The sequence below is a fragment of the Poeciliopsis prolifica genome, unplaced genomic scaffold (genome assembly GCF_027474105.1).
Source record: "Poeciliopsis prolifica strain line A6 unplaced genomic scaffold, Auburn_PproV2 SCAFFOLD004, whole genome shotgun sequence".
In the NCBI taxonomy this organism is placed as follows: domain Eukaryota; kingdom Metazoa; phylum Chordata; class Actinopteri; order Cyprinodontiformes; family Poeciliidae; genus Poeciliopsis; species Poeciliopsis prolifica.
In genome coordinates, this window is record NW_026562379.1 from 6406048 (window position 1) to 6431704 (window position 25657).

General features: G+C 39.1%; 3 protein-coding genes across 6 annotated transcripts in view; 1 reads left to right on the forward strand and 2 right to left on the reverse strand.

Moving 5' to 3' along the window:
* Window positions 1–7021, forward strand: part of veph1 (ventricular zone expressed PH domain-containing 1) — a 60057-nt gene extending 53036 nt beyond the window's left edge. For both annotated transcript variants that reach the window (XM_055027706.1, XM_055027707.1), the window contains 3 exons: window positions 114–250; window positions 3054–3107; window positions 3867–7021. In XM_055027706.1, the coding sequence (XP_054883681.1) occupies window positions 114–250; window positions 3054–3107; window positions 3867–4049 (374 nt within the window). In that variant the 3' untranslated portion in view covers window positions 4050–7021. The remainder of the gene's footprint in view (window positions 1–113; window positions 251–3053; window positions 3108–3866) is intronic.
* A 2596-nt stretch (window positions 7022–9617) lies between these two features.
* On the reverse strand, window positions 9618–18299 carry ccnl1a (cyclin L1a). Its single transcript, XM_055028436.1, has 10 exons — window positions 17967–18299; window positions 17665–17739; window positions 16707–16816; window positions 14879–14999; window positions 14638–14702; window positions 12426–12525; window positions 12195–12299; window positions 11471–11721; window positions 11273–11371; window positions 9618–11161 (listed from the first exon to the last, which is right to left on the reverse strand). The coding sequence occupies exons 1-10, from the start codon at window positions 18207–18209 to the stop codon at window positions 10714–10716; spliced, it is 1617 nt and encodes a 538-aa protein (XP_054884411.1). The 5' UTR covers window positions 18210–18299; the 3' UTR covers window positions 9618–10713.
* A 4556-nt stretch (window positions 18300–22855) lies between these two features.
* lekr1 (leucine, glutamate and lysine rich 1) overlaps window positions 22856–25657 on the reverse strand; it is a 74103-nt gene continuing 71301 nt past the window's right edge. For 2 of the 3 annotated variants that reach the window (XM_055027767.1, XM_055027766.1), the window contains exon 12: window positions 22856–23340. In XM_055027767.1, coding sequence (XP_054883742.1) covers window positions 22900–23340 — 441 coding nt within the window. In that variant the 3' untranslated portion in view covers window positions 22856–22899. Of the gene's footprint in view, window positions 23341–24331; window positions 24397–25657 lie in introns of all 3 variants that reach the window. The other variant, XM_055027768.1, reaches the window with a different exon arrangement.

Sequence of the window (25657 nt, forward strand, 5' to 3'; positions counted from 1 at the left end):
TTTAACAGTAAAATGAAAATAAAATATTGTTGATGTCTTTTTCTAAAACATGGGTCGTTTTGTAATCCCATTTTCTCCTGCGTCTTTTGGTCTGTGTCTGTGTGACCTTTCAGTCGTGAACCAGGAAGGACAACCTCTGATCGAAGGGAAGCTGAAGGAGAAACAGGTCCGCTGGAAGTTTATCAAGCGCTGGAAGACCCGCTATTACACCTTGGCAGGGAACCAGCTCCTCTTCCGCCGGGGCAAATCTGTACGTATGGCAGTGAAAACGTAAAAACAAAAAAAGGATAAATATGTGTACACGCACATATTTCCTGTTTCTTGCATCTCTGTGTTGAAACAATCAGTGTTTCCCCATGTTCCGTGTCATTTGAATTATTATGAAACTGTGTAACAGTAAAAATCCCACCTCTTGAAAAGTTAAGTTGTCCCTCTGGAGCATGAGGTGAATCCAGCTGCAGCAAACTTTGGAAACTTCAGGGTGGAACATCCAGGGCATGAGTCAGTGACACCTAACTCAACTTCGATCAGATATCCTTATTCAGAAGTTGCAAACAGAGATGGAGATCTAGATTAATACACCACATTGTGCTTGAATGAGTGACTAATGCCCCATGAGGAATGGTGGTTATTAGAAAGGGCAGAGTGCAAATAAAACTGAGCTGTTTTCAATTTAAAAAGAAAAGAAACTACCATGCCTGGCCAGAAAGATCCACCAAAAAATGAAGACAGTTGATTGGCAGCAGTGGACTGATGGTTTGCTATAGAATGAAAACTGGTCTTATGAAATCTTTTTACTTGGCTTCTTAACAACATACGCATCCCAGTTTTCATTTTATGCAGTCCACATTCGGAGCCATTAGTGACCCAGGGGTGTCGCATGTTTGCAGTCAAAATACTCAAGTTTGGCTCAAAATCATGATTCAGCATCTGTAAAACATAAGCAGAAACAGGACCGATGTTTTTTCTCTCTCTCTCTCTACCTCCCACATTAAACAATAGTCTTTGTGCTGCTCCAGATGTTGATGGATTCTGTTTTGCAGCAGCAGCCGCACGTTGAGAGGATTGAATGCCTTTATTCTCGGAGCTCAGCTCTCCTCTGCCAGCGGGTTCTGGAGGTGGTTGGTTTGTTGTGAAATGATTTTTCCTCAAATGAAAAGGGAAGACCTTTCTTTGCCAATTACAGCAGAATTGTGAAATCTTCTAAACATCCATGCAAAAGGGAGCTACTACAAAAAGTGAAATTAGATGTTCAAAAGATTTTTCTTTAGTGTAAATGTCGATGTATTTTACTGGGATTTCATGCAGAAGCAAAGATGCATCGAATCTTTTTCTGACTCTGTCAAGTTAAAATTCAGAGTTGCTTCATATTCACCTCCAATCATCATCCTCAGCTTGAAACAGATTCTGTGCTCTAGATGGATGAAAGCATTTCCTCAGCATGGATGCCACCATCTCATCATGTCTCATCCTGCAGATGCTCTTTCCAGGTCAGAGTTAGTTTTCTGACATAATTTGGACACAGCTATGTTGATAATAAGCACCGCGGATGCCGCTATAGCATTAAATACTGGATCTCACTTAGGGGTATCTTATTAAATGGGGTTTGACTGCATAGGCACACCAGATCTTTTATATTTGCAAAATAAATGTAAAAAATTTAAAAAAAAACCTTGCAATTATTGCCATATTGTGTTGGTCTGACACTTTAAGATCCCAATAAAATACATTTTTGGCTGGACTGTGACAAAATACATATATTTAAAAAGTTAAATGGTTATAGAAATAAGTTTTCAAGACAAAATAGTAATTATTCAGTAGCTAATTGCTGGCTAAACAGAAAGAGCTACACATTTATGCAGAGTAATGTTGGCTGACTCTTTGCATAAAAATAAAAGTGCTGAATTGAATCCCTGGAGTTCAGTTGGACACATATCAGAGTTTTCCTCATGTTTGAAGACAGATACTATCAAACAACGTTTAATTTCTAATCAAAAAGATGTATTTATCCTTGCAGTGTAATGTGGAGCTCTGGTGAATATTACGTTCGCTCTCTAATTAGGACCAGACAGGAACTGGAGCCAAACCCCGGGCTAGCCTGAACCACGGTTTGGCAAGTCCTGCTGTTCGGGGACAGATGGAAATATCATATCATTGATATAAAATATCATAATTACTAAAAGGATCTTTATATTCCCTCATATGCAGAATGTGCCAAAAACACAACTGTCATCGGGAATATAAAGTTATACAGTTAGATATATAGATTTTTAGCCTTGTCATCTGGATCAGACAACCTTTTGGAATGTTTTTTGGGATGTTTTGTGGTAAAATATAACATTCATACTTTTGTTCAGTCTTTGTGAAACACATCTTTTTTGCAATATTTCTACGACTTGGATGTGATGAATGTCAGTTTCTGATGCTATAGGGAGCCATTAGTTTTTATTATTGACACAATATGACACCAGGTTGGAGAAGGTATTTTAATATAGTTCACACATTTTTTTGGTGGTTTTCAGATGAAAAGCTCCATGCATCCACCTTTGTACTCACCAATTTGTTGAAAAGTGCTGACAAGAAAAAAAAAAACACCATGGAGAAAAAAAACAGGAAATGTTTGACCGTTATAAACGGTCAGCAAGCCAAACAGAGGCCGTCATTGAATGAGTAAATAAATAATGCAAAAGGTTGTTTAGACCCTTACTGGGGCAGAAAAATGCCCCAGTACGGATGTGAAGTCCTGCGGTGGACTTTGCTTCATGCTGTGGTTGCAGCCACATAATTAACGATGGTGTAAGATACATGGTTCTGACTCCACTACACCACCCACATTTGGACTGATCAGTGGTGAGCAAGACATACTTCGCTTTTTCTGCCCTGGAGAAAACCATTCTTTGACATGGTTCATCCTGAGGTAGATTTCACTGGAAACAACGGTTGCAAACTGCATTGTGCTTCTTCATTCAAGGGTTTTCATTCGGCATTGTGATGCTAAAATCACACAGGTCACATCTTATTGAGTGGTAATCAACTCTTTGTCTTATTTACAGAAAGATGAGCTGGATGACATCCCCATAGAGCTGAGCAAAGTGCAGAGTGTCAAGGTGACTAACCCCAGGGCTTCCTTAATCCTCACTGCTCCAACTTTTGCTAACGTTTACCCTGATTGTGTCGGTGTACAGCAAGTTACAAAACATTCATCTAATTTCTATGATTTCTTTATTAACGTCTTAATGTGTTTAGGCGTGTTTATCTGCTGCAAAGGTAACCTCTGCTCCACCTCCAGCAAAAACCACACAGAGCTTTTAATTGTGTAAATATCTAAGAATAAAGAAAATGTTGTTTGCATTTGCATTATCTTCCAGAAGGTTTTCTTCCAAGATTGCTCCTATTTTACTCACAAATTTGCCGTCACATCAATTCTGTCCAGCTTTACAATTGATGCTGAAAACACTTGTCACAGACCGTTTCTATTTTCTGATGCTAAGACACATAGTTCTCTTGAGATCCCCTTAGCTTTAGACCTTTTACAGCCTAAACCTACTTTAAGCTTCGTCGTAGCTTTGGGAGCTACTTTATGTTGGTCTGTCATGAAACCCAACCAATTAACTTGAGGTTTGTGGTTGTAACTTGACAACCTGCAAAAATGTGTCAGCTAGCGATTTGTAGACCAAATTATTCCCAATAAAGGCTTTAATAGTGCAAGTAGGTGTGTTTTATCCTAAAATACTTTAAAACTACAAACAAATGTACATCAAGCCTAAATGATGTGAATTACAAAAGTGACAGCAGCTGCTTTGCTGAGCATAGACGTTTTCTTTTTCTTTTCTCTTTTCATTCCTGATCTTCCACCGTTTCCATAGGTGGTAGCTAAAAAGCGGCGGGATCGGGGTCTGCCGAGGGCCTTCGAGATCTTCACAGACAAGAAGACGTACGTGCTGAAAGCTGAGGATGAGAAACACGCCGAGGAGTGGCTGCAGTGCATCAACGTGGCCGTGGCTCAAGCCAGAGAGAGGGAGAACAGAGAGGCGACCACCTACCTGTGAGAACAGATCCAACACAGACGCCGACTTTGATGCCAATCATTAGTATTCATTTCAGTTGGAGCACGTTCTTCTTCCTTTTTTTGTGTGTGTGTGGTTTATGCATAACCAAATGGACAGAGAGGAAATAGAAACATTCACTGATAACTTGAGGAAGTGAAGAGCCAAGCTGGTTGGTGTGGAGTGGATCACCTAACCCACGTTTCTGTCCCTCCTTGGGCCTGCAGTGCCAGCTTTGATATGTAAACTCAGAGCAGGAAGGCTATTCTCTGCAGATATTATCAAATTATTTTCAACAAAGCCGAGTTATCTGTTCCACATGTGGACATCAATCCTGCTGATGATGGAGTATTGACTTAACCCAGATTTGTTATGCAGTATTTTTAGTATATAACGTAAGAAACCAGCAAAAACAGACAGTATGTATTGCTAACTTGAAGTATTGATCAGCTGTACCTACTGTTACCTGTGTTACAGAGTCATCAGTGGACCATGCGCAAAATACAAAATCTTTCAGTATCTATAAATGACCCAGATAAAACAACATAGAAATCCTCATTTTTGCTGTATTTTACTGTGAGATAAATAGTGGGTACTATGTAAAAATGATTCCTTTGAAGCTGATTTAGATTTTATTATTTTATACATCTTTTTATGTCGACACATCAAACTTACAAAGTACAACGACAAATCACAAAATCGGTGGAGTCAGCTAAAGACTTAAGCTAACTTTTGTTTTACCTTTGATATGCATTCCTTTTTCCAACGTGTCAAAGTATTTTGTGACCGATATTTTTATTAACCTTTGCGTGCCTAAATAGCATAAATAATTCTGTATCCCATATTTTCATTTTCATTTTATCTCCTACCTTTTTTCCGTTGAAGAGTTCTTGAAGTATTGTTTCTCATAAGAGAAGTGGCTGGAAATACAAATGGTCCAAGTTTCTCCTTTTTACAATCTTGTGTTGTTCTACTAGTTTTTTTTTTTTTTTTATCTTTCCGTCGGAGAAATGTTCTATTGAAATTTACTTCATATTTTACAAAGAACTCATTTAGCTCATAGGTTGCTCCACTGTAAAATCCAGAGAAAAAAAACATTAAGAAAACAATGAAGTTTCATTTCATGTCTGCTTTGATAACTGGGATTTTGAAGATTTTTTTTTTAATATGCTCAAAGTCTATAAGACACCAATAGACATTATCTCATAAATTCTTCTCTTACTTTGATTTGATCGGAATTCATAAAATAAAGAATTAATCTTTTGAAAATGAGTTATAACTATTGTTCACCTTTAATTACAGTTACAGATACACTATGGAGGGTAGACTGGGGCAAAATAAGTAAGGGTGGGATTTGAAACGAGGGGCACAAATTGGCAAAGGAGTGAACCGGCCCAGATCCATCTAAAACCAAATCAACAGCACCAAAACCAAATGTCTAACAAAATGTATCACCCTTTAATCTGTTTGTTGGCTTTCAGTTGAAAAGCCAGCAAACAATGAAATGAACATTGAAATGAACATTTCATTTTCATTTGAAATGTTCATTTTCTTGTTGGGTGATTTAACTACTAGACCCAGAACTTCCAGCTTTTCCCAGTTTTCCTTCTGACTTCTCCCATTTGCCTTTTTTTGTCTTTGCTGTGAGGTTCGAAGCACTCCCCTAATTTGCATCTCGTCTCACTGTAGCAGAGTGCTTAATAGTATCTTGATTAGCCATTGATTGTGAAAGAGAGGGGTCACATTGCAGAAAAACACACTAAAACCACTGAAGAGACAGTATTTTTCAGACTATCAGCCACTACTTTTTTTCCCATGTGTCTTAATATAGTCCGGTGCAGCTGTACGTTTCCAGTTTTTTTATTTTTCCAAAACATTTGTAGGTGCGGCTTACAGTGAGGGTGCGCTCCAGAGTGGACCTCAAAAAATGTAGAGTCGTTGCAAAGTCCACTATGTGATATAACTGCATTAAAGTTTAGCAGGATTTTGAATTCGTTCCTTTTTTTCCACTTTAGACAAGTGAAAAAATGTCTTCCAGAAGCGTCATTTCATGAGTTAACTCCGACACAGAACAAGAGACACTTCATAGTGGATGGGAGTTTGTAGCATGTCTAGACTTTTATTAGTTAAAAGCCCCAAAAGAAACCAGTGAACAAACATCACCGCAACAGCAGCATAACTGAGTTGTGCTTGTTTTGATTGTGCATCTGTGCAGGAAAACCTTAAAACCTAAAATATTATTTTGAGCAGAGGAATTAAGTCTTTTTTTTTCTTGTGCTAAAGATGGCTAAAACAGACATTACTGTAGCTGATCCTAAATCAGCTACAGTTTAAACGCCCATTCACACTAGTGAGTGGGAAAACAACGCTACCAAATCACCTTTCTTTAAATGTAACGACTACAGTATTCCCAGTTCAGGTATGCAGGACTGTCAGGTTTTGACATATTTTTGATGTGTCAACATTCTGTCTTGAAAATGCAAAATGTGAATCAAAATGTTAAAAAGGTCAAAAGGTCATGTCAGTGTAATATTGATATGCTTGAGATTGCTGTCCAGGTAAAATCTTAACAGCCTGTTCCACGTGTAGTTAATTCTCATGCTGGAGAATATTATGACGCTGCTTTCCATGGTATAAAGCTCAATGAGAAAACTGCTGTAGTTTAAACAAACACTGTGAAGATGATTCATGCAGGTTATCTGAATGTTTCAAATCATTTCCTTCAATCTTGAGAAATATGAATCATATATATATTTTTTTTCTTCCTTTTTGATGTTTGATTAAATTTGATTTTGATGAACGGTCAGTATTTATTGTGTGTTTTTAAGGCCTCAAACAACAAATGACAGATGAAATGTTGTCTCCTCCTCTGTCTTATTGTTCTTTTCCTGGTTTTATAACTATTAAATTCAAATGAATGCAAACAAATGAATGCTGTGCTGTATTGACAATAAAACAGTATTGTTTTTTTGGAAGTGATCCTTGTCTTGTTGCAGCCGCAGCACGCATTGCTTATTTCAAAAAGCAGTAAGTAAATAGATCTGTACAATCAGCAATCTAAAGGAATCAGTGCAGCCTCTGACGTCGGGCTTCTGATAAGCGTTTATTTTTGGTCACTTGAAATAAAAAGGGGGGAGAATATGATTACGTATTCTAATAAAATTAGAAATATAGAGATTTTTAAGAAATAACAAATGCTGAAGAAATATTTCAGAAGATGGGACGAAATCTAAAGCGAAATGACCAAATAGAGAATTGATTTACATTCAACATTATTTACATGGAGCACATCCTAGACCTGGTATTATTGAGAACAGAGTCGACTTGCTCAGGTTGGCCCCACACCAACTCAGATCGCACAGTGGAAAATGAGCAACGTGGGTCGTTCCGATTAAAACAAGCTCTCAAGCTACCTTAATGTTCCCATTCCAACTGGTTTGACGTAAAGGAAAAGCAAAGCAAAGACGGACCAAGTCAAGCGGATGACTCAGTGAGATGGACGCACATAATCAAACAACTGGCAGTGACTGATGGTTGTATGACGAAACGTTTTACAGCTGCTGACAATTTGGAAAAAAATTTGTCTAAAAAAAAACCCCCTCAAAAAAACAACCATCTCCTTCTTTTAGTGTTGCAATTAGTTATTTCCTAAATATTTCTACTGCAGCCAGATGCGCATTCTAGTCATTTCTGCCCGTAAACGTGACGTAGACAGTGAAACATGTCGCCCTTCACTTTAGCATATAGCTTGACCTTGAGAATAAGACCAATATTCCCAATCATAGATTATAACTTCAGTCACAAGACGACCAGACAGATACTTGACATCATGTCAGGTTCTAACATGATGTCAGTTTCAGGGAAGCTGAACACATTTCTTGGCTCCTTTTTTTTTTTTTTTTTTTTGCTGTGGATTTGAGACGCATGAATTTATGTTTGTTTTGTTCCTATTTCTGTTCCTTGACTGAGCATCTTTATGGCTGCAGTGACACATGAGTAATATGAGATACTGATCTCAACAGGCTTGATGATATGAAAAAGTTCTGTTACTGGAAACAAAAGTAATGTCCCAAAAACCTGCAGACGCTGCTGTGAGATTTCTGTATTACTAAAAAAACATCCATTTATTAACAATATTCTGTGCAGCTCAGTGGTTTTGCTTCCTTTCTCCACACAGTAAAAGATAAAATACAATATCTCATTAAATTGGAGGTAAAGTTCACTTATTTTGCCAAACTACCTTGAGAGGAGAGACTCATACTTATTGATTACACACAATGATATGTTTCAAGTTTTGATGATTAGAGCCATTGAAACCCAAAATCAGTCTCTAAAGGTTCAAATGTCACCAAAAATAAATAAATAAAAGGATTTAACTGAGGAGCGTTTAAGGCGGAACACAGTCAAGGGTTTGGTGGAATGTGCCTTTGGCTTGGCCTGCAGCTGGAGTTAGTGCTTTGGCAGCCACCACACACATATCCAGGAGGATGACTTTGCTTGAGGTCCAGTGATTTGGGTAGCAATAAAATCTGCTGATGTTGGTGCAGCGTGTTTTTACGACCAGGAAACTTGAGAACACGTCTTGTTTTTCTCTATCCACAAACATTATGGAGAAGTTTATTTAATTTTCGTCAGGATTCAGCATCTGCTCACTAATACGTGCTTTAATGATCACTGGTATCACTGGTGCAAGTGCTTGCTGCCCAGTCAGCCCACTCTATTGAGTCTTTTAAACCTGACTGAGAATCTATGGCGTATTGTCAAGAGGAGGATGAGAGACGAAACTTCCAGCGATGAAGACTTTGTTAAGGTCTCAGCAGAGCCACGGGCTTCTCATGTCCGTGCTCCGCAGCACTGATGCAGTAATTCGTGTAAAAGGAGCTCCACCAAGTACCAACTGCATATACTGACATCATTTTCAGGATGTTAAAATTTCTGTTTTGAAAATCCTTTTTTATTGATGTGATATAATTTTTAAGTTTTCTCTGACTGAATGTTTAGCTTTTATTAACCATACAAAAATATACCGCTTGCGAGCATTACTCTGTAATTGATCTAGTTTCACTTTTGAATTAAGGGAATCAATCGATTTCGACGTACCTGTCAACGTCTCCCAAGTCAACATTAATGTCAGGCTGACAGGTAAGTTACAGCTCATCGTAAATTTTCATTTTCTGTAGTCAGATTTCACTCTGTTGGAGATACTAGAATCATCTAATCTACTATACAGTACAGTTTTAATATAAGGAAACTACCGTAAATCACTTTTTCTTTTCCAAATTGATGCTGTTGACTCGTGCAAAGAACATAGCAATTCTGAAACTATATCGCCCTCTGGTGGACAAAAAAAGTATTTGAAAAAAAATATCTGATTAATTTAGGGTAACAAACTAAACACGACTTTAGTCATTTCAAAAAGCCAAAACTGTACTTAGAAGTCTGATTGTACAACACCAAAATCCATTTAAACTATGCAGGGACTTTTATATTTTAAAAAAATTGGCATTGCCAGTGTCAATTTATTCATAACTGTTCTTTATTAAGAAGCACCAACCCAACAAAAAGACCATATCAGTGGCATTCCTCATTTATTAATGAATAAAAATTGGACATGAAGACATGCACACTAAAAACCAGTGCAACAAACTGACAACCCTAAAATATATTTTAATTGTCTGCTTTTCCTGCTTGGAAAGAGCAAGAAAATGAAAGTCACCAATATCTTTTTTTTTTAGACAAACTTTTCCAATAAAAAAAAACATAAAAAAAAAATAAAAATAAAACTGCCCACTAGTCCTGCAATGTGCAAACTTATTGATCTTTTCTAAATAACATTTACTTTAACATTTACTCATTCAACCCCTCCACTGAACAGGTCGCTTCTATAAATCAAAGCGTTCACATTCTGTCAGTGGATATCAAAGCTTTACACTGTAAATAAATTTATTTTTTTCCAAAAATGTGTAACTTTACATATAAAACTAAAAACAAGATTAGGGCTAGGTAGTCGGGCAGGGGTGCACTCGTTGGTGAGACGAGAGGAAAACACAGGCAGATGAAGAGGCCGGAGGCTGAGGTCACGCTGCTGCCCTCATCTACATGGAGTCCCTTCCAGCAGGTCAACCAACAATCATCACTTCATGCTGGAGTTCACTGCTGCACTTTGGGCTTTCCATATGACGACAGGCTGACTTTGACAAAGAGTTGAGTACTCAGGATATCTGTTCATGCAGATGCTGCATTTAGGACCCAGACAGGTTAAGAACTTTTGGAATTCTTCTGGACCAGAAGAAACATCATCGATGTTTTCTTTATACCTTTGTTGAATTTAAATGAAAATAAAATGGGAAAAAAAATAAAATCTGAACGCAGAAACACGACTTATTTGTTGAAGGATGTAATATTTCAAAACTTCAAATTTGACATGTTCTCCCAGTCACGGTACATTTGTTTAATTGCATCATTTGGCGACAGTTTCCCTCCCACCGGAGAATTTTATGCAACAAACAGAAACCTTTCGATTATTGGGTTTACAATTTGCAAATATTCTATTTCCTGACATGGATATGAAATTAACATTACCATAATTAAGAGAATGTGTCCAACTCGTTTGATTTGTGTCAAACATTGGTGACCATCAGCCCCAGGGCTCGTCTCCATGTGTCTCTCAGCGCCGGTGGCGGCTGTGTCCTGAGTGTCCGCCGCTGCCATGGTGTTTGCTCTTGTGGCTGCGGTCCCTGTCCCTTTCGTAGGACCGAGACCTCTCCCTCCGGTCGCGATGTCCGCTTCCCCGCTCGTGTTTGTGTTTCTTTGAAGAGAAATCAAAAGAGCGGTCTCTCTCTCTGTCCCGTTCTCTCTCTCTGTCCCTGTCCGCTTTGACAGGAGTGCGGGATCGAGAACGGGTGCGCTTCCTCTTGTGACCAGAACCACCACCCCCGCTGTTGCTGTGACGCCCGCTGAGTTTGGAGTCGCTGTTGCTGTGGTGACTGGACTTCGACTTGAGATGAGGGAGGAGGGGTGAGGGCGGGTGTCGATGAGGCATCGGGCTGCGACTGTGAGAGCGTGAGCGTGACCGAGAGCTGTACGTCCCTGAGCGACTGCGTCTGCTGTTGTAACTGGAAGCACAAGAACATACCAGTTAAATCTTTAACTTGTAGATACAATAAACACAACTTGTATGTGTGGACATGAACAAGAATGGTGGTGAAAACCGAAATAAAACTTACTGTCTGCGATGAGAGGGAGATCTGGACCGCGATCGTGTTCTTGAACGGGAACGACTTCCGCTCCTACTGGTCCTGCCGATCTTCACCTCCTTCCTCAGCCTGCAGAGCAAATAGATTGAAAATGAAAATATAGCACTAAATGAAGTGAAAGTCATAGAAATATTGTGACCCTTGGTATGAACCTGTTAAGTTTCTTACCCATTATGTGGGCTCTTGTTGACCTGAGTGCGGCTGTCGGGCTCCTTCTTTACTGGTTTCATAGTCTGGGGGTTTGGGGATTTCTCCTCCACCTTCACCACGGGGGAGCAGGGCTTGGAGGCCGGAGAGAAGCCGCCTATGCCAGAGAGCGCCGGCGTGCCATCTGGGTTCAGGCCCTTCGCCTTCAGCTTGGCTTCTGCCAAGAACACCTTCCGTCTCTCCACCTCCTTCTCAAGCTGTTCATAATTAGGCTATAAAGGAAACAGTTCAAGTTACTAAAAGCCAAAATGTCAAATTGCAGCATTCTTCACATTATAGATTATAAAATGTTTATAGTGATTTTTTGGGCCCGCTTCCACAAAGGTCAGGATTCAGGGGATGGGAGAGAAAATGAAGGTGAAAAAACTAAAGGATAAATGGATGAATGAATAATGGGGATCGATGGACAGCATTCAGACAGTAAAAAACTGTCTAAATAAAAGAATCTTGTACAGGAACCCTGCAAGATTTTAGAGCAGTGATTTTTGCCATCTGAAGCCATGTCTCCTTAAACTGCTTTGGTTTCTGCATGAGCTTATCTGCAGGGACTGCAATAGCATACGTCAAACTTTATGTCAATTAAATAAACGCAGATTTAAAGAGACATTTGGAGCAAATGTTGTAAAAGGTTCTTGTAGTTCAAAATGGACCACTGGATTATCAGACCACATTTCACAATAATTACCTTCTTCCTGGTGTACAGTTTCAGAGTAGTAATGCAGATTTCTTTAATCTCCTCTTCAGTAGCTCCAAAAAGCAAATACCAATGCGGTCTGGTTGGCAGGGGAATCTGGGAAAACATGCACACAGATCTGTGAACCTTTGCACCGTGCTGTGAATCATGAATCATTTCTGTGACGGAGTTTGGAGTAAAAGCAGGGTGACAGAGATGCTTTTAGATCGCAAGCTGTCTCACCTGGAGAGCCCGGGCAGCGAGGTACATACAGGCACAGGCGATTGTTTCAGGCTGGAACCTCACAAACACGTTTGTCCTTAAGCTGTCATTCATGTAGTTCCTAAAGGGACAAACAGAAGACACAGACAAAAACATAGCATCGTCGCTACACAAACCAAACTGTCCACAAATCATGCAGCACCAAACAACAACTTCAGACTAAATATCAATTTGCAGCATTTATCTCTACTGCCAACATCATCTGATTTTTTTTTTATAAATCAGTAAAATTTATAAACCCTAGAATGACTGCATGCAAGTATTTCAGCAGACTTGCACAACGTAATTGTATCTCACTGATGCCATATACAAATAATTTCCCTGACACAGGACCAGAAGGACACAGAAGATACATTTTTACTTTAGTTTAAAAATGACTGACAATATTAAATTAAGATCTCTTTATTGTTGCATTTAACTTTGTCCGTTTCTCTCCAGGGCATCCATGTCTCTGCTGCATGTCACAAAAAGAATGAAGACAAGACTGATGACCATCCAAGTAATTGAAACTTTCCAGGGTGTTTGATGATGACGAAGACAAACACATGCTCTCTAAGAAGGGAGACATGCAAAGACAATGAAAAAAAAAAACTAGTTTCACTTTCAGATGGTTGGATCTGAAAGAAAAAAGCATGGTGTGTGCATGGAGGCATGCAGGGGAAACTTATGATTCAGAAGCACTGTGAGGTTCTGAAATGGGGAGACTACTTTTTTTTACCATCACGTTGGTTTAGGTGGATTTAGGGTGCATTGTTAAAACCATGTCTTGCTTCAGTGAATGATTTCAAGCAAAGAATGAACTCCTGTAGGTGATAAGCAGCATCCACTTCACTTTGTTGAAATATTTGATGCATCTACACTGGGTATGTATTTGAAATCTCTGCAAAATGCACCATGTGCCAAGAGTTTGTCTACAACAATGACCTGAGATATGGAAGAGTCTGCATTGCTTGGAATGTGAATTAGGCATACTAATGATGGAATTAGGTAGAAACTTTTAATGGAAAATGATGGTAAAATCTTTCAGTAATCCTAATCTAACCAAATGAAACCACAAAGAAATTATACCTCAACTAATTGCGAGTCGATACAACTCTAAAGCTCCTATATTATGAGAAAGTAATGATCTAAGTTATATAAAACTAGATCTTCCTTAATTGATCACAGCTTTCCTTCCTTCAAACCTGCCTTTTAAAACTGACCAGTGTTAAAATACTTTTAGCACTACTACAGAAAACACATGGCCGTTCGATTCTGTTTGATGCGAGGATGAGACGGGTCCTTGAAGCCAAAACCTGAGAACCGGATCAGCCTGTAAAACAGACACATGTCTGGACACCATGTCAGTGTGGGACAAGACACAGTACTCTACTGGTAAATGTAACAAACAGGCAGGTAATGTGGCCAATAGAAACAAAATTCTGTTCTGACTGAGTTTACTTCATTTCTAAATGCAAGTAAACTAGAACAAGATAACCTATCTGTATCTACTTGGAAAGAGAGCTATTACACTTGAGAATCTGTGTAGCAAGACCAAAAAATACAAATCCTTTTGGACACCCAAGAGAAAACAAGACGATGCTGGCTGTTGGGAAAGGCCCGCCCGCCCCTTCAGTGAATCTTGCACTGGGACTGGCTGTCAGGAGAGGGGCAGCCAGCCAAAAGGGGGAGCTTCCTGAGGTCATGTGGTTGGAGGAGGCAGAGTTCAGAGGTTCTTTATGTGACTTACCAGCATGGACTACCCTTTAATCAAAGAGTAGAGAGAAAGGACAAAGTTAAACCAAGTTCCCTGGGCACTGGGAAATAAACACTCTCACATGTAAGGGCAGATTAGAAAGTGAGGCAATTAGCACGTTTGCAGTAAAAGAACTTGCTAAACCTCCCAAAAATGAGCAAATCACATAAGAATAAATAGAAAACAACAGTTGGAAGGATTTAATGGAAGTGATGAAGTGTAACTCTCAGACCTGGGCAAAACTAACATTGAAAGTGGTTCAAATGTGCAACTCTTCAACATGAGGACTTTATGAGGAGCATCTGAATATCCCAGAAATTTCAACTATTTGAAAGTAATTCAGCTCCACTTTAAGCCCAGGTCTGCCAGCACTTCTTACAGTTCTGACTTATGTTGCTGCTGTGGGGAAGTTGTTTAAGGACCTGTACATAAACTTACCAGGCTGTTTGGACTAGCGTCTGGTTCTTCTCACATTCCAGGAACTGAAGGTACATAACGACGATCTGGAATCATATATAAATTACATGTTTCAGAACAAGCTGCCACTCAAACACAAAACTGATAACAATAGCAGCTCCTACTTCTACCATACGTAAAAAATTAAAAACAGAAGCTGTCTACCTGAATGAAAATACATTTTCCCAACATTGCATAAAAAGAATCTTGTTTTTAAACTCACCTTGTGCGGATGCTTGACATGCACACAGAAGCCCAGCTCCTTCAAGACTCGACGTTCCGCTTTGATGACTTGGTTTTTGGTATTTATGTAGTTCTGATCAAGTATCAATGGACTTGGAGTCCTATTTCATAAAAAATTGAAAATGAAACAGTGGTTCCCCTTTCGCTATAAATGTATGAAGGAGAAAGTGCCCTTTTGAATTCTTGCACTTTTTTCCCCCTTGCCAACCAACTTTAAGCAACAAGTTACACTGTTTGCATGCCTAACAGTGTGCTGGGGGCTTGTGGACTCTTGTGGTTCCAGTGAAAGCTTGGAGGATTGTCCCTGACATGATCCATCCCAAACCATCGCTTCAACAGAAATATCAACTTCAACTATAATCAGTGATTTCAAGGCGGAAAACCATTTCCTAACTCGAATCTCACCAAAGGAAAATCTACCAACCGGTTTATTAGAAATATTCCTTGCTAATAAGTGTTCATTAATGTGTATTGGACAACCCAATCTAAAGGATTCATCAGATATATTTGGATTAAAACACAGATATAGAAGTGATGCAAACATACTAAGGTCTTATTTTAAGCAAAAACTATAGAAAGAAAAACAGGTGTATTCTGATTTAAACAGATATACTCTCCTCATTTTCTAATGTCACAAAAATTTCTATAAAATGACTCCTGAAATTTAAGTTATGATGAGTAAAGCAACAGACCCCTCCTTCGTGCCACCAAACACTACTTTTCATAAATTCATAAGGCTGTTTTGATGTCAGGGAAAAAAAACAACAACAGAAAACTAATGCTACACTCAGACATGCAAGGTCAAATATATTCAGAAAATTAAAATCTATTAAACCAAATAAAGATTAGCATTAAAACGTAGCACTAGAAGTCTCTCAACTACCCTCACTTCTTAAGGATTTGAGATTATAGTTGGAAATAAAAATAACAAATTATTATATTCATTGAACTGCATGCAGTTTAAGAAAAAAAAAAAAAGACTCGCATTGATTCCAAGGGATAAGTTAAAAACAAGGAGATATTTCTGTAGAAGCCATGGGTTATAGAAGATGAATGAACTTTTTTTTTCTTTTTTTGGACAATCAAAAATGCATGGTGAGAAGCGGTCAGAGAAGAAATCTACATTACCCCATGGTCCACAGCTTGACGGACAGAACCCCCAAGCTTAAGACTGAACCACAGGAGTCCTCAAGGTGCCCCACGGGCCAACGACCTTCGGCCAACCTGCCATCCCCAATCCCAGTGCCCCGCGGTGGCTCAGACCATGGTAGTCTCCCACAGGTGGGGGCGGGATGGGCCTCGGGGGACGACAGAGACCCCCTCGCATCATGGTTGTCATGCCGACTGCTTCATCTTACGTACCATTCCACATCACCCAGGATTTGGTAAATGTAGCTGGTCGCTGTTAGTTGGTTGCAAGGGAAAAAAGAAGCCAAGTTAATGCCAAGGACTAGAATCAGGACATAAAGAAATGAGGCAAAGTACAAATGCCTCATCCTTTACAAAGCCATTTGTGTTTTTTGTTTTTTTTTTCAATTTCTGTTCTTAATTTTTTCATTTTCCAATATCAACTTCAAAGATCAAACTGATGTTACATGTAGACAATAACAGTTTGAAACTACCAGTGAGGCTGGAACTGAAAAGATTTAAGATGGTTTAGAGTGCATGAATAAACAGAAGGGCACTTTCACATTAAAAACAAATCGTGTAGACGACATTCTACACCAAATAAATGCAATGCAACATGTTGTCCATGTAACAAAAAGCTGAATCTACAAAAATGGTTAAGATTTCTGGCTGATACTTACTTTTTGCCTCTTAACTGTCTGAGGTGATGAAAAACATTGATGACATCTCGTATTCGCCGTGGTGCTTCTTCAATCTTAGACGCCAAGTTGATACAAGCCATAGCAACAATCTGAAAAAAAATTATGAAGCACAAAGATTGGAAGGAAAGTATATCTACTTTCATGAAGCAACTTGTGAAAGTTTTTCAGATTCAGTTTTGGAACATGTTTAGATTGTAACTGAAGTAAGTTTCACCTTATTTACTTCAGGTAATGTTTTCTTTCAATAATTGATTTGTCAATCAAAGTTGAGCAAATTCCATAATTAGAAATTGAAAATATTTAGTTGTCAACCCCTAATGATATTCATAAGATTTGACCAACATATAACTAGGTAACATCATCATGTATTACTAAACCTATTTTGGACTCTGTCACCTTAAGTTGACATCACGTTTATCAGCATGAACAATATACATGTATTAATTGATGTCCACTTTTGGCATAATGAGTTTAAAGGCCTAGTTGGTGCTTAACATCTATGTACCAATACTAAGCAGAATATCTGCCAGTAAGATGGCACAGGCTATATCTCTGGATGGGTTATAACAAGTTAAAATGTGTTCAGAAAATCAACTTTGAAGCATTAATGACGGCCACTAACCATTCTATTTTCAATATGTTAAAATCGGCGCTATGTTTCAATCAGATTTAGCTGTGCAGTAACTAGTGTGCTACTATATATCGATACCTTACTTTTTAACTAGTAGCTCATATTAATATAAAAAGCCTAAATATTAACGTCAAATATATGAACTGAGCCCCTTTATTTAAGACTTTCACATTCACTTTTCAGGCCTTAGTATATTTCCGCTGTGCATTTCGAAAACCTTAAACAATATGGCTGCCGCTGAACGTCACTATAACGTTCAGTTGCCATCTCGGGGATTGAAGAACCCGGCGAATTGAATGAACTTACCTCGAAACTGTGTTTGACGAAGGATTTCGAGTAGAAGAAACGATGGAAAAGGACCTGTCCCGTTGCCATAGCCACCTGCGAGAAAAACATAGGCCATGTTATTAATACCAGGTCTTATGTAAACCTTCCTAACCTTGCACAATGGCCTGCCGCCATTTTAATTCCACCACGCCAACGTCAAAAGGCTAAAGTTAGCAAGCTAATGACTAGGCCGCACCTTTAAAAACATGTCTTATTTCACGTTAAGTAACTTTCAGAAAAACATCCACTTAGTGGACTTAAAAATACATATATATTTGTACCTGGGGTAACCGGAGAAGAATACCCGCCGACTGAATCAGTTCACAGCCGAGGATACGGAGGTCGGTTTCGGTGTTCAGGTCGAGGCCGTCGAGCATAGACGGTGTTGGCGATAGTCTTTCCTCCGGTATCACCGAGTTGTCTATCGTAAGGTACACTTCCGAGTACACTTTGTCACCGATGAGAATGCCATCGTTGTTAGATGCGTTAGAAGATACAGAAAGAGGACCTGCGGCCATCTTCATCGGACACTCGGCTGTTAGCGGCTCACGCAGCCTTAACAAACACCACGGCTGAGAAGCGAGACTGTGACAAAGCGCTGTGACGTCAGCGCCCTGTGGCGACGCAAACGTCTGTGCACATCCGCGATGGAAGAAAGTAGTTTCTCAATGCGTAAGCGTCACTAACCCACAACTACTCCTAAACCAAGTGGCAAAATACAAGCAAACATTCAGTTTAAAAATAAGTGCATTTAACAATTTGCTAGAATTCAGTTCTCCGCATCAGTTCTTCAAATTTGAAACAACTGAAGTCATTACATGACGTAAGTTTGAATATAATGAAATTATGCAAATTTAATCAGCAGGCGCCTTTGTTTGAACAAAAAAGTAATCAAGTATCAGGTATTTTTTTCTTAAGTATGATTTGAAAATTTCACTATTATTATTGTCACTTTTAGTTTCTAGGTAGGCCACGCTCTTTATTTGAAACATAGTTTTTTTTTACAAAACTGCTAACGACACATGGTTTCTTTATGGTTTTTGTTACGTCTTTTACGGGAAAGTACGGACTTCTCACAGTTGCCACTGGAACATATCCGTCCGCCAAGTAAAAAAAATGTGAACGGAAATAAAAAATATTTAAAATAACCAAATTACATGATCAATCAATGAATTGATAATGTTAAATTACACTTAGTGTGAAATACTTGTACTGAAAACTTATTACATTTATCTTCTGAACAAGTGCTTTAATGTACGAGCAAGACAAATACAAAAAATTACTGTGATCTCAATTTCAAGAATTTGGCCAGAACAACAACAACAAAAAGTTAGCAGTCCAGTTTCTTGGAGAGAACAGGATGTTCACTTCTTTTTACTTTTCTTTTTTTTTTGCCAAATTTAAATTTGACTTCCAGCAGTGATAGCCCACTAATGGACGATAGAGGGCAGCAGACTCTAGAAAACTGCAGTTCACATCGTTCTGAGCATTTTGAGGTGACTGAGTTTAATCTATAAAATGTCAAGTTCTTTTTAAAAACAGCTATGCTCTACAATATTTAATGACAATAATGGATTTTTTTTCACTCCAACATTTTGGGAACATTGCAGGGGAATTAGCAATGTAATTGCTGTGGGATATGGATTTTTCCTTTCAATCTGCTTATAAGTAAGATGAAGTCATCATATGTCTGTACAATATGTCAAATTGAACTCCTCATTATAATGTCTGTAATATCACAGTTATTGGACTGTCATATTTTAGTTGCCATGTATTAAGACTGGTCGTCAAATTGGCCACTTGGATGGCCTTTCATTGTCTTTTATGCCCCAACATCAGTTTGACCTTTCTGTTCAAACACTGCAGTTCAGCGAAATTGATGTAGATATTGGTGACGACGGAAAAACAAGCGAAAAATGGGGAGAGTTTCAACAATCATAATTCAACATCATGTTCCATGTTATACTGTCGTGAGTAGGATTCGAGATCACAGGGAACTCAGACGACTCACAAATGGAGGAAATGAAGAGATCAGTGGAATCCCGAAACTATTTTATTGTCTCTGGACTGAACAGTTTTCAAGAGAAGTGATCATGAATACCTGGCATTTCATTTTCAGAGATTGTTTATGGCACATATGGGGACCTGGAGATGTCCTCCCATTCACACACACACGCACACACACAGAAATTATTCTTCACTGATTTTGGTAACAGGCCCCACAAAGTGTCAGACTGAAGTCTCTCTTGTCCATGCCATTAATCAACACCTCTAAGAGTCATCCTCAGGCCAGCACTCATACATTTACCACAACAATAAGAATGCTAAGTATTCTCTCATTGGTTGCCCCTGTGATGCTAATCATAGGGTGTGGGAGGACTTGTGGGACAACAGGATTCCAAAACGGCCATAACGACGCAGGAGAGGCGTTCAGGGACACCCAATGACGAACAAGGGCTTAGCTATACACACACGCCACTCCCTGAAGCGTGTGTGTTTACAGGCTACTACACATATTCCCCCGGGGACACGTGTGCATGCCTGCCCTACTATGATAATTACTGTGGTGAGATCACAGACCCGCTCTGTGTGAGCATGACATGCATATTTGCACATATGAATGTTTGCGTGCAGTGGCATTTTTACGAGGGCACTAATTTAAATGTTTAGGACTTTATGGCAACTTAATGGAGCTATGTGCTGTTTTTTAAATCTTTTAGTGGGATGAAAGGAAAGCTCAAAACCGTTTTATCGCTCACACATATGCCTCCTCACTTGCTGAAAAAACACACAAACCAGGATGGACACCGAGTCAAGAGCTACAAAGCAAGGGCACGAGCAAAGGAAAAAACGCCCGGACTGAGAGCAGAGGGGAGTATAAAGCAGAGCGCTGACTGGATCAAAAATAAAGTGAAGGCACAGATAGCTGAGGAGGAGAGGCTGAACGTGAATTGCTTTTTAGAAACAGGGTCAGAGGGGTTGAATGCCAAAAGAAGGCCCGAAGAGATTAAAAGAACATTGACACAGAGGGAGCGATTCATGTGTGTGCCAGAGGTGCAGAGGGAGTCTGACAGAGAGGGAGAGAGGCGGGTGTTTGCTTTTTAGAGGGCGACAGAGTTAGAAAGTGCATGCGGTCAGAGCAGACTGACTATTGAAGGAGTCAGTATTGGAGGAGGAGGTGGACGGCTCAGCATGGTTTTCTTCATACCATGGCATGGAGGAAGGTCAGCGTAAGAGCCGCAGTCACAGAGAGCAGCATATGTCTGGAGACAATAGAAATTCTATTGAGAAAGCACAAAAAAGCAATTTGCGCCGATTTGTTTCATGAATTGACACAGATAATCATTGAAAGAGGCCGTGTTTGGTTGTTTCGTTATCATTATTATTTTATCTTTTGCTAATGCTTCAAACGATAAAACAGCTGCATTCTGAAAACAGATGGAGATTCTACAAAACGAGAAACTGCTGTTCACCTGAGATCATCAAATCATAGTCTAGGAATACTCTAAACATCTTTTCTCCACAAGAAAATTTCTTATAAACTTTCTGGAATTAATTTCTGCATGAATCACAAATTGGGATTGCACTCTTCATTATTATTATTATTATTTTTTTAATCAGACTTACATAATGCAGCTTGGGTAGGTTTTGGACACAGTTTCTATACTGACCAGTGGTTTGTGAAGAACTGATTTGAAGTTTAGTCTTTTAGGTTTTTGAACCACAATTATGGAACACGGACAGAACATTTTAAAGAAAAGACATTTTCAAAATGTAACAAACCGTAATCAGTAATTCACTCATAAAAAATTGAATTCTTGTCCACTGACTGGCTCTTAGAAATGCTTTGACTTCTTGTGACATTTGGAACCACAAACTGAAAATTAGCAATATTTAATCATACTTAATAATAAAACAAGGAAACAAGTGAGTCAGTTGAAGATTCTGATTGTGATCAAACTGTTGTGTAAAGATGGGGTATTAAACATTTAAGCATTCTCCTTTTGAACATGTTATCTCTACTTATTTGCTCTTTCTGGTTTCATTCCTTCAGATTAAACATTCACTCAACCCCTCTAACTATAAACATTCATCTGTGTCTGTGTTGTGTTAATCGAACAATATATAAACAGAATCTTTACTCTGAAATTAATTAAAAACTTGCACATAAAAGAGTTAATAAAAAATAATTGACTGACTTGTGGAAATAAACAAGCTATCCGCTTGATAAGAAAGCTCAGTTCAAGTTATTATTTTCCGTTCAAGGTTTCTGGACAAACATACATCGGCTTCATTCAAAGGCTCTTATTCAACACAGTGCGAAAAAGGTACAAATATTAAATAAGAAATCACTGTTCACTTCTCTGTACAAGACTCGCAGGGTTTAGCGGATAAACCAATTGCACGTGTGTTTAGTCAAACAGGATGTGTTGCCAGGAGAAAATAATCTTCCCACGTCTTTTATGTGTGAGCGAAGTGTACGTGTGCATTGTCTCACAGACGAACTGGGAGAGAGGAAAACGGGGAAATCAAACCAAAAGCTTGCGTCCATGTGTGTCAGTAAGCTGGGAAATGAGTTCCATGCTTCTCACAATTCATGCATTTCTCCTATTGTGCCAATTCATCTCAAACGTAAAGGGAGCGGAAGCAAAAGAAGCGGGGGAAAGACCTTGCAGAGACTGAATGATGTCAGTAACACAAGCCTGATGGCTGGAGAGTTGTGTAATTGTGTGCGTGAGTGTGGGTGTGTGTTTGGAGGGGGTGATTGCTGGACAGTTTCTTTTGTGGTTGCCTGCCTTTTGTTTGTGTCCATGGGGGGGACAGGAGCGGCTGTTGTGCTCCTTCGGGCCTGCTCCGTGTGACAGGCTGTGGGTCTGTCTGTGTCATTATGTGCTGGAGTGTTTGTAAAGCCCTTTGTGTGCCAAAAAGAGTGTGGGACTTTGGTTGCAAGAAAATGCAAAAACAGATGCGCGTTAGTTTGAGAGTGTCTGCAATAAGCTGCAGCTCCAAAAGCCAGCAGGAGTCATTGCTTCTACTGAAGTTGGAAGGTTAGTGTGTTTTAGATGAGTTGATTAAAAGGACATAAGACTCTTAGCGGAACAAGAAAATACTACTAATAATATTTTTACTAAGAGCTGATTGAGGACAAAAAGAAAATTCTGTTTTTCGGGTCACATGTTTAATCTTGCAAAACGTCTTCATTCAGTTTGGTTTTTAGAGCATTTCTGTTTTCCCCATCATTACTCTGACCTTGCGTTTTATCTCCCTCTCTGTGCTGCTTGTTTTCAGTCTAGGCAGCTTCCCCTCCTGCTTTTTCGCTCCACCCACAGCTCCAACACCCTTCCTGGACTCCAGACTCTCCTCTGCTCCCCCCACTTCTATATGTAGGCCTCTGTCTTTGTCTGTGCAGGCAGAGGGGGGCTGGAGTGAGGCTGGTGAGTGAGGAAGAGGCCCTCTGGCGTTACCCTGGGGATAAACACGCTCATTGCCCGGGGTTGCCCGCGTCTTCTGGGGGTCTGGAAAAGACCCGGCAGGACTCTGGGGAGACATTATGGACTGGAGCCCGAAAAGCTCCTGCTGGGCTTGAGACAGAGCAGCAGTCAGCTCCTCCCTCTCCTCACACTCCTTCCATACCGTATCCTGGAGAAATGCCACCTGGAAGTGATGAGAACAGACATAAAACTATTCTACCTTCTTTTCACATATAAAATGAATAAATCTGCAAAACCACCACTGATGATATCCACTGCAACAAGGAGCAGAAGGTTGCATACAAAAGACATTGAGAATTTGTTTGTTTTGTTTACATCACATTGGGGATTAGTAGACTGTGAGATATTTAATCAAATGCAAACCTAAATATATTTTCACAAGAACTTATGAAACGAAGCACGCAATAATCTTTGCAAATGAGGAAATATTTGTTGGGGCAGTGTTCTTGAATGCGAACTTCCAGTAAAACTGAACCTTTTCAATAGTTTTCAGTCATTTTTAGAAGTCTATAGTCTTTGTTTCTTAAATTATCTGCTTTTAAAGATTATTGCATAATTCTATAATCAGTGGTATATTTAAACAAATAAATCAACAGCATTGCAGCATTTGTTTTACAAGTGATAAGTCAAAAGACATGATCAAACAGTCTCGTTTCAAAATGAGTCAACCTTAGCAAGATTTAAGCAGAAATTGATAAATGAAGCTGAAACTTGTTACACAAGTCGACAGAGTGAACATGCAGATTCTCGAAGGAAAAACACAAGAACAGGAAACGGCATGCCCCCTAGTGGTGGCTGAATGAAAATTCAACCAAACTCAAAGGATATTTTACATTTAAAATCAAAACATAAAGAAATGTATATTAAAGCAAAGCTGTTTTACATCTAAGTTATTATTAGTAGTGTAAATGGCCTAAACTGGCAGGAGGAAATTTATGGAGCTTTTCTCTTATAGGTTGAGGGCTTATACAGAGCCTGAGCTAGAATACATTTTTAAGACACCCAAATAATTGATAAACCAAAATACTTTTTATCAATATGAAGTTCCAAAGATTTTTATGGCATTTCATTTTGTCATTTACAATCTTATGAAGGAGGAGGATCATGCAGATTAGACTATGATGTCATTTCATTATTTTAAGAGCAGTCAGTACCTGCTTACTTGACTGAGGAGTTGGCAAAGGTGGCTCTGAACCACGCCCATCTTAGTCCCACAAACCTGAATGTGGAAGTGAGACGTTCAGAAAGTGAAGGAAACTGCAGCAACCTGATACTTAAATGTAAAATCAATTTTGTGGTGACAGAAAAGGTGACTGTTCCGAGCAGCACCGGTGACATTTAAAAGTGGCACAGTCAAAAAAAAAAAAAGAGACTCGGTCAGCAAGACCCAACAGGCAAAATACCCAAACACAGACACAGAAGGAGGAATGCTGAATTAAAAGCACTTGGACTCTGTACTGTAATGATGCACAAAAACTCTGCAAATCTAATAGATATAACGTGTTCCCTTTATGATTACAGAAGAAGTTAAAATCCATTACATCACTGGGAGCAATATGGGACACATTAGGCTGTTTACATTCAGAAGACTACTGACAAATAAATGTTTTTTTGTGATCCGGGAAAATGTGATTAGAAACAGCCACACAGAAAATAAAGGATGATATACAGAAGCTGCTAGCTTTATATCCAAGGCCAGAAATTGGAAATAAAAAGTCATTCAGTCAAGTTCTTTCAAGGTTGCCTGATGAGGTCACCTGGCTTTTTAACTAACACGAAGCAAGAGATTATAAATACTACTGGCGCATTTAACCACAAACATGTGTCGTTTGAACAGTTTACATCATTAAGGCCATCTGCCATTTGATGACACACGTGTTGTTTCCATCATCCTGTGATTAAATGTTGAACTCTCCAATTCAGCAGCTATAGGAGACTCCAACAGATGCCCGTTGGCGGTCTCTGTGGACTCTTCTTCTAATTGATACCACACTCACAGTAAATGTTTACAGCCATATTTGGAACATATGTGACTTTAACACAACTATAAGGCCAGAGGAGGGATTAAGGAGAGACATGGCATCCATTTTGGACCATCAGTGATAATTACAGAATAAACCTACATGTACGCACAGAAGCTCAAGAGGGGGATTCTGAAAATTAGTGACTCAATAAGAAATGTTGGTCCTTAAAGAAAATGTACTGAGTGGATCAATTAGCATATGAAGTAACTTATTTGTTAACACCCTGAAAGCAAAAAACAAAAACAACAAAAACTTTGGGGATTATATTTTAGACTAATGCAAAGTATTTGCTACAAACACCCTTGGTAGCTTCCCTGTTGCCTCCCTGTTTGCCTAGATTGCAGTTGCCCAGCACAGAAGTAGCCTACCACAAATTGCATCAACATGGACTTTAACAACTTTAATTGGCCAAGTTTGAGCTTAATGTTAACATGTTAACTAGTGTTCTTCCTTCTG